At 37.9% G+C, this 15,341-nt stretch overlaps 1 protein-coding gene across 2 annotated transcripts in view; it reads right to left on the minus strand.

The window, feature by feature from the left end:
* Nucleotides 1-15,341, minus strand: part of EPHA7 (EPH receptor A7) — a 171,816-nt gene that overhangs the window by 8,227 nt on the left and 148,248 nt on the right. Inside the window, exons 10-15 of one of the 2 annotated variants that reach the window (XM_084623866.1) lie at nt 11,885-11,998; nt 8,756-8,941; nt 8,133-8,194; nt 6,942-7,151; nt 5,846-5,995; nt 749-942 (exon numbers count right to left, since the gene is read on the minus strand). In XM_084623866.1, the coding sequence (XP_084479992.1) occupies nt 749-942; nt 5,846-5,995; nt 6,942-7,151; nt 8,133-8,194; nt 8,756-8,941; nt 11,885-11,998 (916 nt within the window). Of the gene's footprint in view, nt 1-748; nt 943-5,845; nt 5,996-6,941; nt 7,152-8,132; nt 8,195-8,755; nt 8,942-11,884; nt 12,011-15,341 lie in introns of both variants that reach the window. The other variant, XM_084623865.1, reaches the window with a different exon arrangement.

Raw genomic sequence — 15,341 nt, forward strand, 5'->3', positions numbered from 1 at the left:
TGGGGCGGGGGGAGGGGGCGGGCTCAGACAATGGTAGGATCGGACAATAATTATTTAATGACAGCCGACATTGAGATTCAAAAAGTTAAAGCTTTTTAACCACTGAAACAAAAATTTTCAACATCACATGTCAAAATAAATATCTTTAAATCAAACTCTAATTAAGTTCTCAAGCAGCCTTTTTCTCACTTTGCATTTGTAAACGTTGATTATTATTGATGGAAATATTTTGTCATCGGTTTGCGGGTAAGCACAGTGAAATTGAAGTTTCCCAATAAAAATCAAATTCTTCCGAGCTTAACTGTATTACTACTATTATTTTTATTGCAGCAGTGCATAGAGGCCAGGACCCCATCATGCAATCACAGAGACAATGATGGTCCCTGCCCTGAGGAATTTATAGTCTCAATAGACAAGGCATACAAAGGGAGGGGTGTGGAAATGGGATAGAACATACAAGCAGAGTGAACAGAGTTCATGGTTTGCCAACAGGAGGAACGTTAGTGGCAAGATTTTTTTCTTCTTTTACTTGGTATTTTTGATTTAGGTAAGTCATTTTTGGGTGGATTTTATTGTTACTGAATGGCATCTAGGGAAGAAATGGGGAGAGAAGGAACAAAAAGGGAAGGAAGAAAGGAGAGTAGCGGGAAGAGCAGCTGGAGGGAGCTGGATCCAGCAGCTAATCAGAACACATTCAGAGTCAATATATGTTCAGAGAATTATAAACCCTCACTGGCAGTTTTCTTACCTGCTGCAGGTTCCAAGAGGGGTTTTCAAACTATTAGGGTTCCGAATCATTTTGTCCAAAATACCAACTATCTGCTCAAACTTTGGCCTTTCACCACGTTCCTTTTGCCAACAGTCCAGCATGAGCTGGTGAAGACCTGCTGGGCAATCCATGGGTGCTGGCAAACGATAGCCTTCTTCAATTGCTTTTATAACCTAATGGCCAGAACAAGAGGATTTCATCAAGGGAGAAATATTTAGAGAATGAATTTTAATAACTGGGAAAGAAATCAAGCAACTAAATTAAACAGTCAAAGCATCATGAAAGCAGAGTCTGTTGTTTTGACACTAGAATTCTTGTTTTCATACAATACCCTTGATTTTTATCTTCTCTGATTATTGAACATATTACTCTATGATGTGCAGAACATAGTTGTATTACCTAGTCAAATCAGCAGCAGGGAGCAACAATTAAATTCACCTAGGGTGCAACAGATAAATGGATAGATAGAGATATTCTAGAAAGCAATATTATTTGCCCAAAGGCCTTTAAGAGAGAGGATGCAGTTGAAGCACTGATTTGTAAATGGATACGAGTCTGTGCATTTACCCACAAAATCCCCAAAGCCCCCAGACTTTAAAAAAAATCAGGAAATATTTAGTGGACAGAAATTATTAGGAAGAAAAAATTGCATATTATACCAATCCATGTTATTAGAGGCAAACAAGCAATCTGAATACAGTGTGATACGGGAAAGTGAGGCCTGGCTGAGTGATATCTTAATGTAACAGTCTAAAGCAAGGTCAGACTTAATATGAGAAGGTGGCACATGCTGATATGAGGGAGGACATAATGTCTGAAGCAAGAATTACACCCACTGTTTGACTTCCTCAGTCAAGTCCATTTGGATTTAAGAGAAAGATAGAAATGATAAAGGAAAAATCACAGGAAACTGCTATGCACCTTGCAGGCAGGATAAGAAAGCATGTCAGGAAGCAATGCAGATAAGAAAGGCTTGTAAAAAAGGACGAAAAAAACTGTTTGTGGGAGATTTCAAGTGCAGTGACATTGACTGACATAATTGTATTAGAATTGCTAAGGAAGGGTGTCGATTCTTGATGGGGAGTACACAGGACTGTTTCCTCTCAGTTTGTAGAAAAACCAAGACCAGGTCTAGGCTTAGCCCTATGAAATAAATCTGCCATGATAAATAAAAGTTGGTGAATATCCAAGGTTTAGTCAATACAATAACTTCATCTATAAAATACTCCATAGGATGTGTGAGAAAGTGCAAGAGCACTGGACTGCAAACTAAAGGCAACTGCAAAGAATGCAGAATGAACTTCAGAAAGTTGGTTGGAATCAATGGTTGTATCAGAATCTTTTACAGAGGGGAAGTGAAGCCCCAGGAAACATGGTCTAGTGCAGTGGTTCTCAAAGCCGGTCCGCCGCTTGTTCAGGAAAAGCCCCTGGCGCGCCGGGCCGGTTTGTTTACCTGCCGCGTCCACAGGTTCGGCCGATGGCGGCTCCCACTGGCCGCGGTTCTCTGCTCCAGACCAATGGCAGCTGTGGGAAGCAGCGCAGGCCAAGAGACGTGCTGGCCGCCCTTCCGCAGCCCCCATTGGCCCGGAGCGGCGAACCGTGGCAGTGGGAGCCGCAATCGACAGAACCTGTGGGTGCGGCAGGTAAACAAACCGGTCCGGCGCGCAAGGGGCTTTCCCTGAACACACGGCAGACTGGCTTTGAGAACCAGTGGTCTAGTTGAAATGGCTCTCATCAGAGACGGGTTCAATACCCTGCTCTGCCACAGATTTCCTTTCTGACATTGAGCAAGTCACCCAGCCCCAGTGTGCCTGCGTACTCTATCTGTAAAATAAAGAGTAGCACTTCCCTACCACACAAGGGTGTTGTGAGAATAAATACATTAAAAACTGTGAAGTTCTCAGCCCCTTCAGTAATGGGGGCTATATAAATACCTAAGATAGACAGTGACGAAGAATACTCAGAGATAGTACAAGTGCCACTCAGATAACAGGAGGGTGAGGGGACAAATAATGGATACTGTATACACACAGGAAAAATATTTTGAAGAGTGAGAGATAAGATCCGTTAGCAAGATTTATGGGGAAAACCCTCACATTTAAAAGAAACAATGATTCAAAATGAAAAAAACAAGTGCTATTCTGATATGCTAAAGAATGAATACAGGAATTACAGACAGAAGAAAAACACACATCAAAATCGTTTTTTGTATCTCTCATTATAAAAATATCAGTTTTAGGTCAAACTTGTAGAGACAATCAGTGAATAATAAAAATGCATCCAGACAACACCACCACAGTCATTAAAAGGTTAAAGGGATTTAAAAATGACAAGATTCCTAGGAATGACAACATACATTCAAAAGCTTTAGAGGAAGTGGCAAATGAAATGAGAGGCACATTAGCAAGTATTTTTACATGCTCACTGTGTTCTGGAGAGATCCCAGAAGATAGATAGGAAGGGACTATGATAATGACATTATTTTTAGAAAGGCCTTAGGGATGCAGCAGAACCAGTGTCTTTGACATCTGGTGTGAGCAAACAAGTCTGAAGGATCAAATTGGGAAACAAAAAAGAACGGATTTGGCTATAGCCAGAATGGTGGGAGTAGGAAGAAGGTGATTTCCAAAAGATTAAAAATATAGTCTATGCATGTTCAAGATTCAAAGAACCAAACTGACAGTTAATAGCTAAAATTTTTGGTGGCTTTAAAATATTACTATTATGTAAAGGGAAAAAAACAGTTCTAAACTAGATAACAAGCAGTAAATAAAAATGAAGGGATTTTTTCTATAAACTATAATCATATAGTTTATAGGAACAAATATAGCTAATCGAATACAGCAAGGATTCATGCTAATAGCACAGATTCATATCATTTACATTTGCCTCAATTCTCTGTTCCTCAATTTCTGTGCTTGGCCCATTGTTTCTTTTAGACACCTTTGTGCTTCCAAAATTTCCAGGCTGCCTGAGGACCTGCCTAGTCCAGGCTTAAGATAAGGAGCTACCAGCTCTGGGGATAGAGCTGTGTTAATTGGGTACTGTGATGCTTTGTTTGTTGTAACAGGTCACTGCCAGGGACGCTCCTTTTTTAAAATGCCACAACAGAAAACAGTTGAGTAACTGAAGGAAAATCATCATTTGCATGGCTACATCCTGCCCTATGAGGAACACAAATATGGAGAAAAGGGAGTGTAGTGAACTCCTCCTTCCACGTAAGTATGGGGACCAGTAGCCCTGTACAGGGCACACACCAAAGCTCTAATGGGTACCAGAGTAGAGTTATGCACAGTAGTTGAGCTAGTTAGTGACTACTGTTCACTAGTTTTGGCAGCGAGGGTTAGGAACGCATAGGCACTGTGCCTGCAGAAAGGCAGTGAGCAGGGTTCTGTGCCACTCACCCTGAGCCATCCTGCTGTGCAATTGCAGGATTGCTCTTGGGTTGAATGCTCAGCTAGTACTTCTCAACGCTGTATGGATATATCCACTGAGTACAGGAATGTGCTTAGACGGTCATGATTGCGTTGCTACGCGCAAATCTATCCAAAGGCACCAAAACTGTTAATATAGGATAAAACAGTATAGTAGAGAATAAAAAAAAACAACCTTCAAACTCAGAAAACTCAATGAGGCATATTTTTAAAGGAACAACAGCATGGCCTGTAATTCTGCATCCACACTCAATTGTAGGCACAAATGATGCTTTTAAGTGAACAAACTGCTGACAGCGTCTGCAAATCTGGTAAAGACACATTTTAAGTGTTGTCATTTCTGTCTGTGGTTCGTTGTAACTGTAATTCATTGTGGGTAATTAGAGGCAGTTTTTAAAATGTTGCCACATGGGTGAGTCTCCAGGGTTAGTTGGTGTGCGTGTGCGCAGTGTGTGCATATTTTACGGCACATCTGCATATCACAATACACATCAGTGTTTGAAATTATTTTACTAGGAATTTATAAATCCTTAATGTACATGCTAATTGGGATATAACTTGTCATTTCATTTCTTTTGTCATTGTAAGGATTTGAGATTAGTGTTTTTATGAACAAGGATAATTTACATGATTCCCTCAACTGTTTACAATACAAGGAAATAAATTTAAAAAAAATCAAAAATTCAGCAAGAAGATACTGGATTTTTTTTTCAGTTTTAAAGTTTTTCTTTACTCTTCCCTGAAAGATAGGTAAGCTTTGCCTTTGAGGCATCTTATATTCCTGTCAGACCCCTTTTATGTTTGACTCGAGTACAGAAGGAAGGTGTCAAAAGAAATGAAACTCTACTGGGCATCTAGGGAATGTAAATATTTCTTTTTCTTTGCCCCAAGGACTTGTTTGCCCATATTTTGACAGTCCATGAAATCTTTGACACTGAGACCTGTCAAATATTAACAACTTTGCACTCTGCCAAACTGACTCATCATTTACACTTTCATATGCTTTTTTTTTTATAACTCTGATGTCGAGCACTCAATAAAAAAAAAAAAAGAACAACTCGGAATGAGAATCATTCTGGCATATGTTTATGTATACAGTCGGTGTGAACAGATATCCTTGTAAGAAAGTCAAGATTAATACTATTCTGTGCTATTACTGATAACCTACTGCTTTAGGTCACATCTTATACAAACAAGAATATTGTTAAAATATAGTGAAATTGCTAGAGTATGTCATTAACTGTTGACTTGGACTTTGGACAACTTTTTCCACTCGACTAACCATAATTATGAGTTCAAGAAACTAAGAATTCGTGTTTGAATGAAAACATGTCATTCTTGCTAAGCTTAATGTAATAAAATAAGAAATACTTGTCTGTCTTATCATTTCTGGAGCCCCAATCCTGTTTCAGTCTCATGATATAAACCTAAAATCCATACTTGTGTCAAAGAAGATGATAATGTTGTTGGCTAGATAATCATATATTTATTTTTTCACTATATAAAAATCCTAGAATATTTTTACAAAAATTATTATGAGTTAAAACAAGTTGTGTGTGTAGAAAGAAAAAAATTGATATGAACATTTATTTATATGTACTCATGTATGCAATCATACAAATATAGCAAATGTATAGCTTACATCTTGATTTGACATGTCCCAGTAAGGCCGCTCTCCATAAGACATTACTTCCCACATAACTATTCCATAACTCCATACGTCACTTGCTGATGTAAATTTACGATATTGGATGGCTTCTGGAGCTGTCCACCGTACTGGAATTTTCCCACCCTATTTGAAAAAAAAGATTTGCTTATAAATAAAATGTCCATAGTGTTTTTCTTAGTGGCATTTTTACAATTATTTCCATTAACCCTGGCACCAAAATTATGCCATTCTCAAACGTTGATCGATGTTGGAATTTTCAGAGGAGTTTCAAATGAGTCTGACTCTCAGGGAATTAGGCATTCAAATCCCATTGAAATTTCTTAAGGCTCCTTCAAAATCCATGTCTGATCATGTAGGGCCAGATTGTCATTAGTATTAATGTGGCATAAGTGTCAGCTCTAGCATCCTGCATGTTCTCTCTGGATTGCTGTTCCAGTGAGGCATCAGGGATCAGCTCCATGAGGCAGCTATTATCTACACCATAAGTGAGCAGGGTTGAAGGTAGGGAGGAATGGGAAGTGGAGCTAGCTAGACAAAAGAACAGAGGAGTAAGATGTGTCCTATGAACAGCTATGGCAAAGTGATCCCAACTTGGAATAAGGGAAGATCCAGGGGGGAATTGTTACACCTTACATGGGAGTAGCAGCAATGTTTCAGTCATGCCTTACATTAGTTAGCTTTCAGGTGAGATTAATTCTCACTTCTGAAAAAGTAGTACCCCTGGATTTCCATGTAAATACTTTTACTGAGCTCAAAGAGGAGATAAACAGTTTTATAAATCAAACTTCCATATCCATTCATTCAGAAAATTATAAAGATATGAATGAGACACTAAAACCAGTAAAACCTTCCAAGAATTCTCCTCACTAGAGGATTATGTTATTAGACATTTACTGAAAGTTATTTAAAGCCAGGTTTCTGAAGACGACTTGTAATTCCCTTGGACTACTTAGCACCTCTCTGGCCATTAATGTATTTCCCTCAACCATATCTTCAAGAGGCTATTGCTTGGTTTGTAATAAGATCTCCTGACCCCTAAGAAATATTGTCAAATGGCTGTGTTTCTTACTGTAGTGGTGTAGACAGCTTCTGGATCATCTTCTATAACTCTGGACAGGCCAAAGTCTGACACTTTACAAACAAGGTTGCTGTTGACAAGAATATTGCGTGCTGCTAGGTCCCTGTGTACATATCCCATATCAGCCAAATATCTCATTCCGGCAGCAATTCCTCTCAACATTCCCACTAGCTGAATGACTGTAAATTGCCCATCATGTTTCTGAAGGGAAGACAGGAGCAGCACACTTGTTAATGCACTTGAGGGGGAAAAAGAAAATCAGGTTTGCAAACATTCTTCACTCTAGTCACTTCTTACCCCAAAGGCAATGCATCTCGGGGCAAAGAAAATCCATTTTAAACAAAACTGTATGGTTTTAGCCACAAAGCAGGACACATGGTTGAGAAAGGCCTGAATAGCTAAACTCTTAAAAGTAATGGAACCTGTTGAAAGTTATAAAAGCCTAATTAACCTGTGACATGATAGGTTTTTTTTTTTAAACTACTTTATATAGCATTGTTTGTAACTCACTTCCATGTTCTTCACCTTTTACAATGATCAATATATATAAAAAATAAACTGTATTACACTTTGGGGATCAAAGCCTCTGTTTATCCTAAATACTGATGATTTATTTACAGCACAGAATTTATCAAGGAAACATCATTATCTTTCTGCTTTCTCTACCATTTTGCAAGTCGTTCTACATTTTATAGCTTGTACATGTGGAATGCTAAAATGGTGAAGACATTGCTTGGCAGTTCTGAGCACTCACTCAGCAAATGCTAAATTGTCACAAAGTAGTTTTTTTTTTCCCTTCATTCTTCTCTGAAGCACTACTGTACTTCCTTTAGGGATTCCTGTGCAGGGACTTCGACCATGCTAAAAATAATAAATTATTCCTCTAAACAAATGCGTTAATATTATGACAGGGCTTCAGGTATCGTGGTATTAACCTCAATCTACGATGGTAATCAAAACCATGATTTCTGTACCACATTGGATCACTTAAATGCCAAGAAATGTATCAGTTTGATCCTGCCTGGTCTTCTGATTTCTAATCTGATTTTGCTGGGACAATTTAAAGATCTATTGGTGTTTGCCATGTTCACATTTCAGACTGAGAAAATGTTTTATTATGCTAAATTGGTAACATACATAATATATTTTGAATTACTGTAGATATTTCCCTTAGGTACTCACCCTAAGAAATGCATCTAGGGCCCCATTCTCCATGTATTCTATTACAATCATGACTGGTTTCCCTAAAGGAAAAGAAGGGACATTTTGTTTGAAAAACCATAATCTGAACTGAGTGCCTTTTTCTGATAAAACACATGTTGCTCCTATAAAAGGGCTGAATAGTTGAGACCAACATTCTTGAAGCCTCCAGCACTGTTACTGAGCTCTAAGTCTTTAAATGTCTGCATGGAGCATGGTCATGATTCGCAAAATTAAACTGTACAAATCAAAATGTCAGCGTGTTCTCCTGACTCCTGCTGTGTGACGAGGACTCTGAGAAAATGACACTTCAGATAATATGAAAAGACATAAGAAACCTTATCTTCCGGCATGGTCTTTGAGGCTAATTGAAAGTAGAAAAATAGTGTATTTCAAAGTACTCCATCTTTTAATCATGTGTGCATCTTAATTTTTTCCTCAGGTTGTAGCATAAAGTGAGTATTGTTTTAGTTAGTTATGCCTCAGGAGAAAATCCATTAAGAGTATGCAGTTCATTTCTAATTTGAATCTCTGACCGTAGACATATTATAGCAATTACTGCCAGTTAGCTTATTATCTGACTGAAACATCCAGCCACTACTTACCTCTGGTAACCACCCCTTCTAAATGAACAACATTGGGATGGTCAAATTGTCCCATGATGCTTGCTTCACACAGGAAATCTCTCCTTTGTTTCTCTGTATAGCCAACTTTCAGGGTTTTGATGGCTACTGAAACATCTCGCTTGCCTGGAAGTTTCAGACGCCCACTGCACACTTCACCAAACTCTCCTAAAATAAAGCAGATTGACTACAAATGACATTTCATTTATATAATGTCCTCTCTGGGGCCCTCATTCAACATGGCACTTAAGTACATGTCTAACTTTAATCCCATGAATAGTCACATTGATTTTAACTGAACTAGTCAAGAGCTTAAAGTTAGGTACGTGCTTTGAGTTCTTTGAGGAATTGGGCCTAAACAGCAAACATTTTATGTCAGCCCCTCCCCCTGCCCTGATATTTATGTCTTTATAAAATATCAGTAATATTTTCTATAAATATGTAAAATAAAATAAAATAGTTTTGTAAAGGATGATGGATTTCCTTGCTTTTTTTAGCCCTGATTCTTAACTCACACCTATTTTCGAGTTACTTCTAATTTATACTGGTATGAGGTCAGAATCAGACTGTAAAGGACTGTCAAAAATAGAATAATCACACTGAAGTTTATGAAATGGAAGATATTAATTTAATTAATCAATGAAATGGGTAAATTTTCGTTTCCATGCCCCAACATCAAAACCTTTCTAATGAAAGTTTCATAAAAACCAGAATGTTCTGTTTGATTACATGATGAAAGTGCATATTTGTACCAAACAGCTCTACCAGTCAGCACAACAGGAACACACGCACATATAATAAAACAGCATGGGCTGGCAAAGTCCAAACGACTTCACAAACACTGCTTGTCCAACCATAATGACTGCTAAAGTTGGTCATCTGGCATAGGCATTCAAGGCCATGCCCATAGATGGCCCCAGAAGATATGTCACAGAGTGTGTAATACTCACAGCCAAGCATCCACTGGCTCAGCATGTCACCAGGGAACTGGGTAGAAACAAAAGGCTATAGTGTAGAACAAAGACTCACCACAGTGGCACCAACTCCTGCATATAACAGGTGGCATCAGCAGGATGGCAATGACAAAGTTAGCAAGAAAAATCCCATAACCCTTGTGAAAATCAACAAACACATGCTCACAGAGCACTCATCCAAGACAGGCTCAGTATTCTATCCTACCAAAATGATTGAGGCACTCTCAGAATTCTATGCTGCTTTTCTGAATATCCCTAGCAGACGTTCTATAGTCGTTTTTGCTGTGGAGTATAGCAGTTCCTTTGTGTCTCTGTCAGCCTGCTGTAAGAGGTATACCTTCCCTTTCAATCTTGCTAGCTAATCGCATCCACTGATTTGGACCATAGCTAAACACAGCAAAAATGACACTTGCACCACAACGCTGCTTCTAATTTACATGCTCCCGAAAGCCCATTTTACACACTGAAAACAAACTCCTCTTGCTTATGTGTGTGCAAATCCAGAGTAACTCCAGGGATGCCAACAGTTATTCTGGATTTAACCTGTTGTAAGTGACAGCAGAACTGGATTTCTGTGTTAAATTCCACCTCGTTTACATGCGAGGTTTTTCAAGATTTCGCTCAAAGTGACTTGACAAATAGCATTTCAGCCTAATCAAAGGAGGAGCACAAGAGCCTTTTACTCTAAACTGTTGATGTGGTAGTCTCTCATCTCAAACAATGGATTAGCACACCAGCAAAGACCACGTTTACTGATTGTACTGTACCAATCTTGAATTTTAAAAGGGCAGCATGAAGAGTAATGCTGTATTGGAAGAAATACTGCTGTTCTAGTATCATGCTAAATGCCACTTACTTAGGGCTAGTCCACACTAGAAGTGCCACATCGGCGCAGATGCACATAAATCCACAAGGGACAGTAGCTATGTTGGCAGGAGAAGCCCTCCTGCTGACATAGTGCTGTCCACACTCGTGCTTAGGTCGGTGTAACTTACGTCACTTGGGGGGTGGCAGGGGAGGGCAGCTTATTCACAGCCCTGAGTGACATAAGTTACACTGAAGAAAGTGGTAGTGTAGACCCAGTCTAAGAACCTGACTTGGATGCCTTTACTCATTTTGAGTAGCAGCTTTCTGTGTAAGAAGTTCTATTAGTTTCAGTGGGGCTACACCTGAAGTAAGGTAACATTCATCATGTGTAAGGGTACCTAAGGAACATGATTCTGAAAGTGGAATATCAGCTAATTCTAAGTGCTGTCATTCCTTTTTATAGCCTAAAACTTAATATTTGTAGATTTTTTTTTACATAGCAATGCTACACATAATATACAGTGCTTGACAAACCATAGTAGGGTGATTTATAAAGTATTTTAACAATACATGATAAAAAGAACAGGAAGGCAATGGAATGTTTCTTCCAGGAATCCAAAGTATTTGATATTTTTCCTACCCATGGAAACTTAATTTCACTACATCGACTAGTGCAATAAAAATGTCACATATCTCATTAAAGCAAACAATGAAATTGCTTTCTTAGAGTATGAACACCACACTACTTAAGTAGGTGGTAGACAGTTCAAGAGGAAGAAAAACAATGTAATGCCAGTACAATTACAATCCAGCATGAGAGGTAAAACAAGAACTTTTTTGTACTAATAAAATATATTTATTTATTTTTTAAAAAGGTAGAATGGTTGCAACAAAAAGTTTTAAAAGAGGATTCTGTTCTATTAAAAAGACCTCATTAGACCATACATTACAGGCTGTATCCTGCCTTCTGAATGCATGGAAGTCAAGGGAACTACTTATGTGAGTAAAGCGAGCAGGATTTACACTAACATCCAACCTCTTTACTCCGACAATGAACAGGTAAAAAAATTACTTAAAAAAATGTTGTTTGCAATTGTTTTAAATGGCTCTGGAATTAGAAGCATACAAGCTTTTAATCCCACACAAGCCTCTTTATTTTTCTATAATTATTTTTTACATTTTATAAGCAAATGCAGCTTCATTGCTCTGTCCGCTCTGGTAAATGCAAAAAGTTCTATACTTGAGATAATTATTTGCCTGTCATTATGATGTATGAGCTTTGATCCCAGCTAAATGGAACAGTTGAATACAGAAGCCACAGCAGCCTTACCTGCACCAATCACACGCTCAATTTTAATACAGGAGGCATCTAGCTCCTTGGCGAATTGATGGACAGCTCTATTTGGGTCCTCGTAGGTTTCAGGGTCAATGTAGGTTTTGGTGCCTGGAAATTTAACTGTAATGATGTAAGAAAGCATGACTGTGATGAAGCAAAGCACTTATTGTGCAGTCAGCCCAGGAATTTCATTATGCAGAATGCTCCTTGGAACAGTGAACCTGCTTCCATGCCACCGGAATCAGAGCAGCTTTAAGAGACAACTTTAGTCTGAGGCATCATCTGTAAGCTTCCTCACACAAGGGCATGATCCTTTGTCATTAGCAACTATATCTGTGGCTGGAAGTGTGAAGTCTTTCATAAAAGTAATGAATATTAAATAGTTTTCAATGGGTAAAATGTAATCAGGAATTAAAGTAAGAGGGAACTGGGAGGAAGGAAGGGAAAGTTCCCCCCCAAAAAAGTAGAGGGGACCACCACCTCCTGTCCTGGCCTGGGTAAGCAGCACTCTCCCACAACTACCCCTTGTTGCTGGATTGGAGATGAGAGCTCCCGCTCCTTTTTCAATATACTTTAACAGAATTTAACAGTGTTTATAGGCTATGGTTACAGAAGCTAACCATCATTTCATAGGCCACATTAGAAGGCTGGCTACGCTCCTGAGCTGGTGTGCAAGGGGACAGAAGGAACGTCCTTACTCTCTGTGGGCTACCCACATCCATGGACGAAACACAGGATAGGAGAGCAGATTCTATGGGAAAAATACTTCCCTTCCCAAGCAAGGGAGGAAGTGGGTGGAACCTTGGCTCCTCCCCTCACCCCCTTATGCACCAACTATCTCAGCTGAGGAAGTAGGGGGCACCAGTTATATGGTGATGCAGTCTGCTTCCTTCCTGGAGCAGAGAGGTAACCAAGGGACAATCAGTTTCTGCTTTGCTCCTGGGGCAACACAACTACACGCTGCCCTTTGTTCAGGACTTGTGGTAAAGCCAAAATAAGTTTGAGGGTCCATACTAAAAGTCTGTTAACTAAATTATTGTTATAGAAGAAGTTTGGATCCCAACTATTACAATCATGGGCTGCCATCAAATCAGCATATTTAAAAAGATATAATAATTGTTCTCTATATGAAAATAAGAAAGAATGTTCTTATTTTAACAATACTGAATTGCTGAATTATTGAGATGTAGGAATTGGATCAGAAGTCAATACAAAACAGATAACTTAAGAGTGCCATGCAACCTCTTAGTTAGATGTGAATCTATTGCATATTTTGAAATGTAATTAATAATAGCTCAGTTAGTGGTATGCGTTAATAGGTTTCAAATAAAATAATTGGAAAAGAAATCATATAATGGAAAACAGGCAAAACCAGAGATAGGAAGTTTGAAGAGCCAAATGAATATACCAAATTCCTGTAGAAATAATTTAAGATTTCATCTAGAAGTTAATTTTTGCTATAATCTGTATTTTGACAGATTTATTTCTAATCTTAATTACATTCCAAGTTTCTGAGCAGATAAACATTTATTTGTCATTTAAATGAAACAAGAAGATCAGAAAAAGAAAGAAGAAAACAATAGGTTAACCTCCTATATTGTGCTTTCAGGCAGGCAGATGGAGAATGAACCATCCTCTTGAGTCTGTGATAAGGGCCTGGATTGGAGGTAACCTTGTGAATCTCAAATGGGGCTCTGATGGTTCTTTATTCAAGCTGTCATAAAACATTTTGACAGGCCAAAGCTATCTTGGCATACCAACCTGAAATAGTGCTGCTGTGGATTCGAACACATTGTTAAAAGAAATGGTAGGAGGAAACAAAATGTAAATTGGAATTGCTTGACAAAACTCCTCCATTGTGCTTATATCTTTAAATGTAGCACTTGGGGCCATGGAAAGTTGAGGAGGACTGAAATAAAAGATTGGACATTCCATTAAATGCAGTGGTCTAAAACTAGTTAAATGGTTGCTTTCAAGTTACTGTGAAAATTGAATCTGTGTCTTAGAACATAAGAAAATTGTCTGGATACTAAAGGAACAAAAGGACAACAAATTGTAAATAGCTGGTGACCACAGTGTTGTGTTTCATCTTACTGGGGATTTAGTCATCAAATCAAATTAAATACCAAACTTTCCATCAAAAACATTAAAAAGTAGCTTGGTAAAAAAATTATTTTTTAATATTTCATGCTACAGTATTAATAAAGGCAGTGTATGTTAACTGTTCTGACATATTTTCTAGTTATTGAATATTAGATAACTAGATTTCTAGAAAGAAAGAAAGAAAGAAAGAAAGAAAGAAAGAAAGAAAGAAAGAAAGAAAGAAAGAAAGAAAGAAAGAAAGAAAGAATTTCCTGACCAGCTGCTGAATATTAAGCACTAGCTTCCTCATCAACCTATTCACATTTTCACTGAAACTTAGAATCTGAAAATGATTCTAATTTACTCATTCATAATTTAGATTGGGGAAAGGAATTCTTTAGCTGGTATATTCTTTTGCCTTTACAGGCAAATAAAAGAAAATGCAATTGATTTCTCTCCTCCCTGATAAAAAAGAAGTGGATCTTTTGGAGATGTATAAAGCCTATATTGTAAACGAAAAGAGGCAATTTTCAAATCTGTAACCATCTAGCTACAGTTAAATAGCATCAGATTTCTGATGCAGTTTTTTTAAAATAAGCTAGAGTGCAGGCTATGTGATAATTAATCCTTCTCCCATTTCTATTTTCCACTTTTTATCTACAATATAATAGGTTGTCTGACTAAGGCGGTAATGATGTCACCATTTGATTTAATACACCCTGCACATAAATGAAGTGACTTAAGGCAGTGACACATCCAGAACTCAGGGAGTCCAGGCTGACCAAATATTGTCAGGCTAGAAAGGTCAGACAGAAATCTTGACACAACTTTGACCTCAGTCTTTGGTTAGCCTTACTAGAAGGTAAGGTTTGTGGTTAGTAACTGCCTCATCCACTATGAGATACCAGACCCTGATAAACTACTGACACCGTAACTTTAACACAAAGCAATACAAGATTAAAAAATGTATTTTTGTTGGCAGTCATTTGTAAAAATTAACCTATGGCTGCAGTGACAGTAAGTGATAAAGATAATTGGTGGCATGGTAAGAATCAACAGTGTATTCTATTGATATTTAAATTATAAGGTATGAGAGGATACTGGCATAGTCAGAACATTATTTTGTATCACAACTTAAAATTAGAGCTGGATAGGAAATGGTTTTTGCGTCCTGTGAAAAAATTTGAGATTTTTTTTTTTAAAAAAAATCCTGTCCTAAATTGTAACAAAAGGACAATCTTAAAAAAAGAAATTGTGAAATGAAAATAATAATCATAAAAAAATTCTGTTTGCATCAGTTGTAACATTTTCTTCCAATTCTGATCATTTTAAAAGTTTTTGAATTTATTTCTACTACAATTAGCTTATG

Source organism: Lepidochelys olivacea (assembly GCF_965140295.1).
Source record: "Lepidochelys olivacea isolate rLepOli2 genome assembly, chromosome: 3".
NCBI classification, from domain to species: domain Eukaryota; kingdom Metazoa; phylum Chordata; order Testudines; family Cheloniidae; genus Lepidochelys; species Lepidochelys olivacea.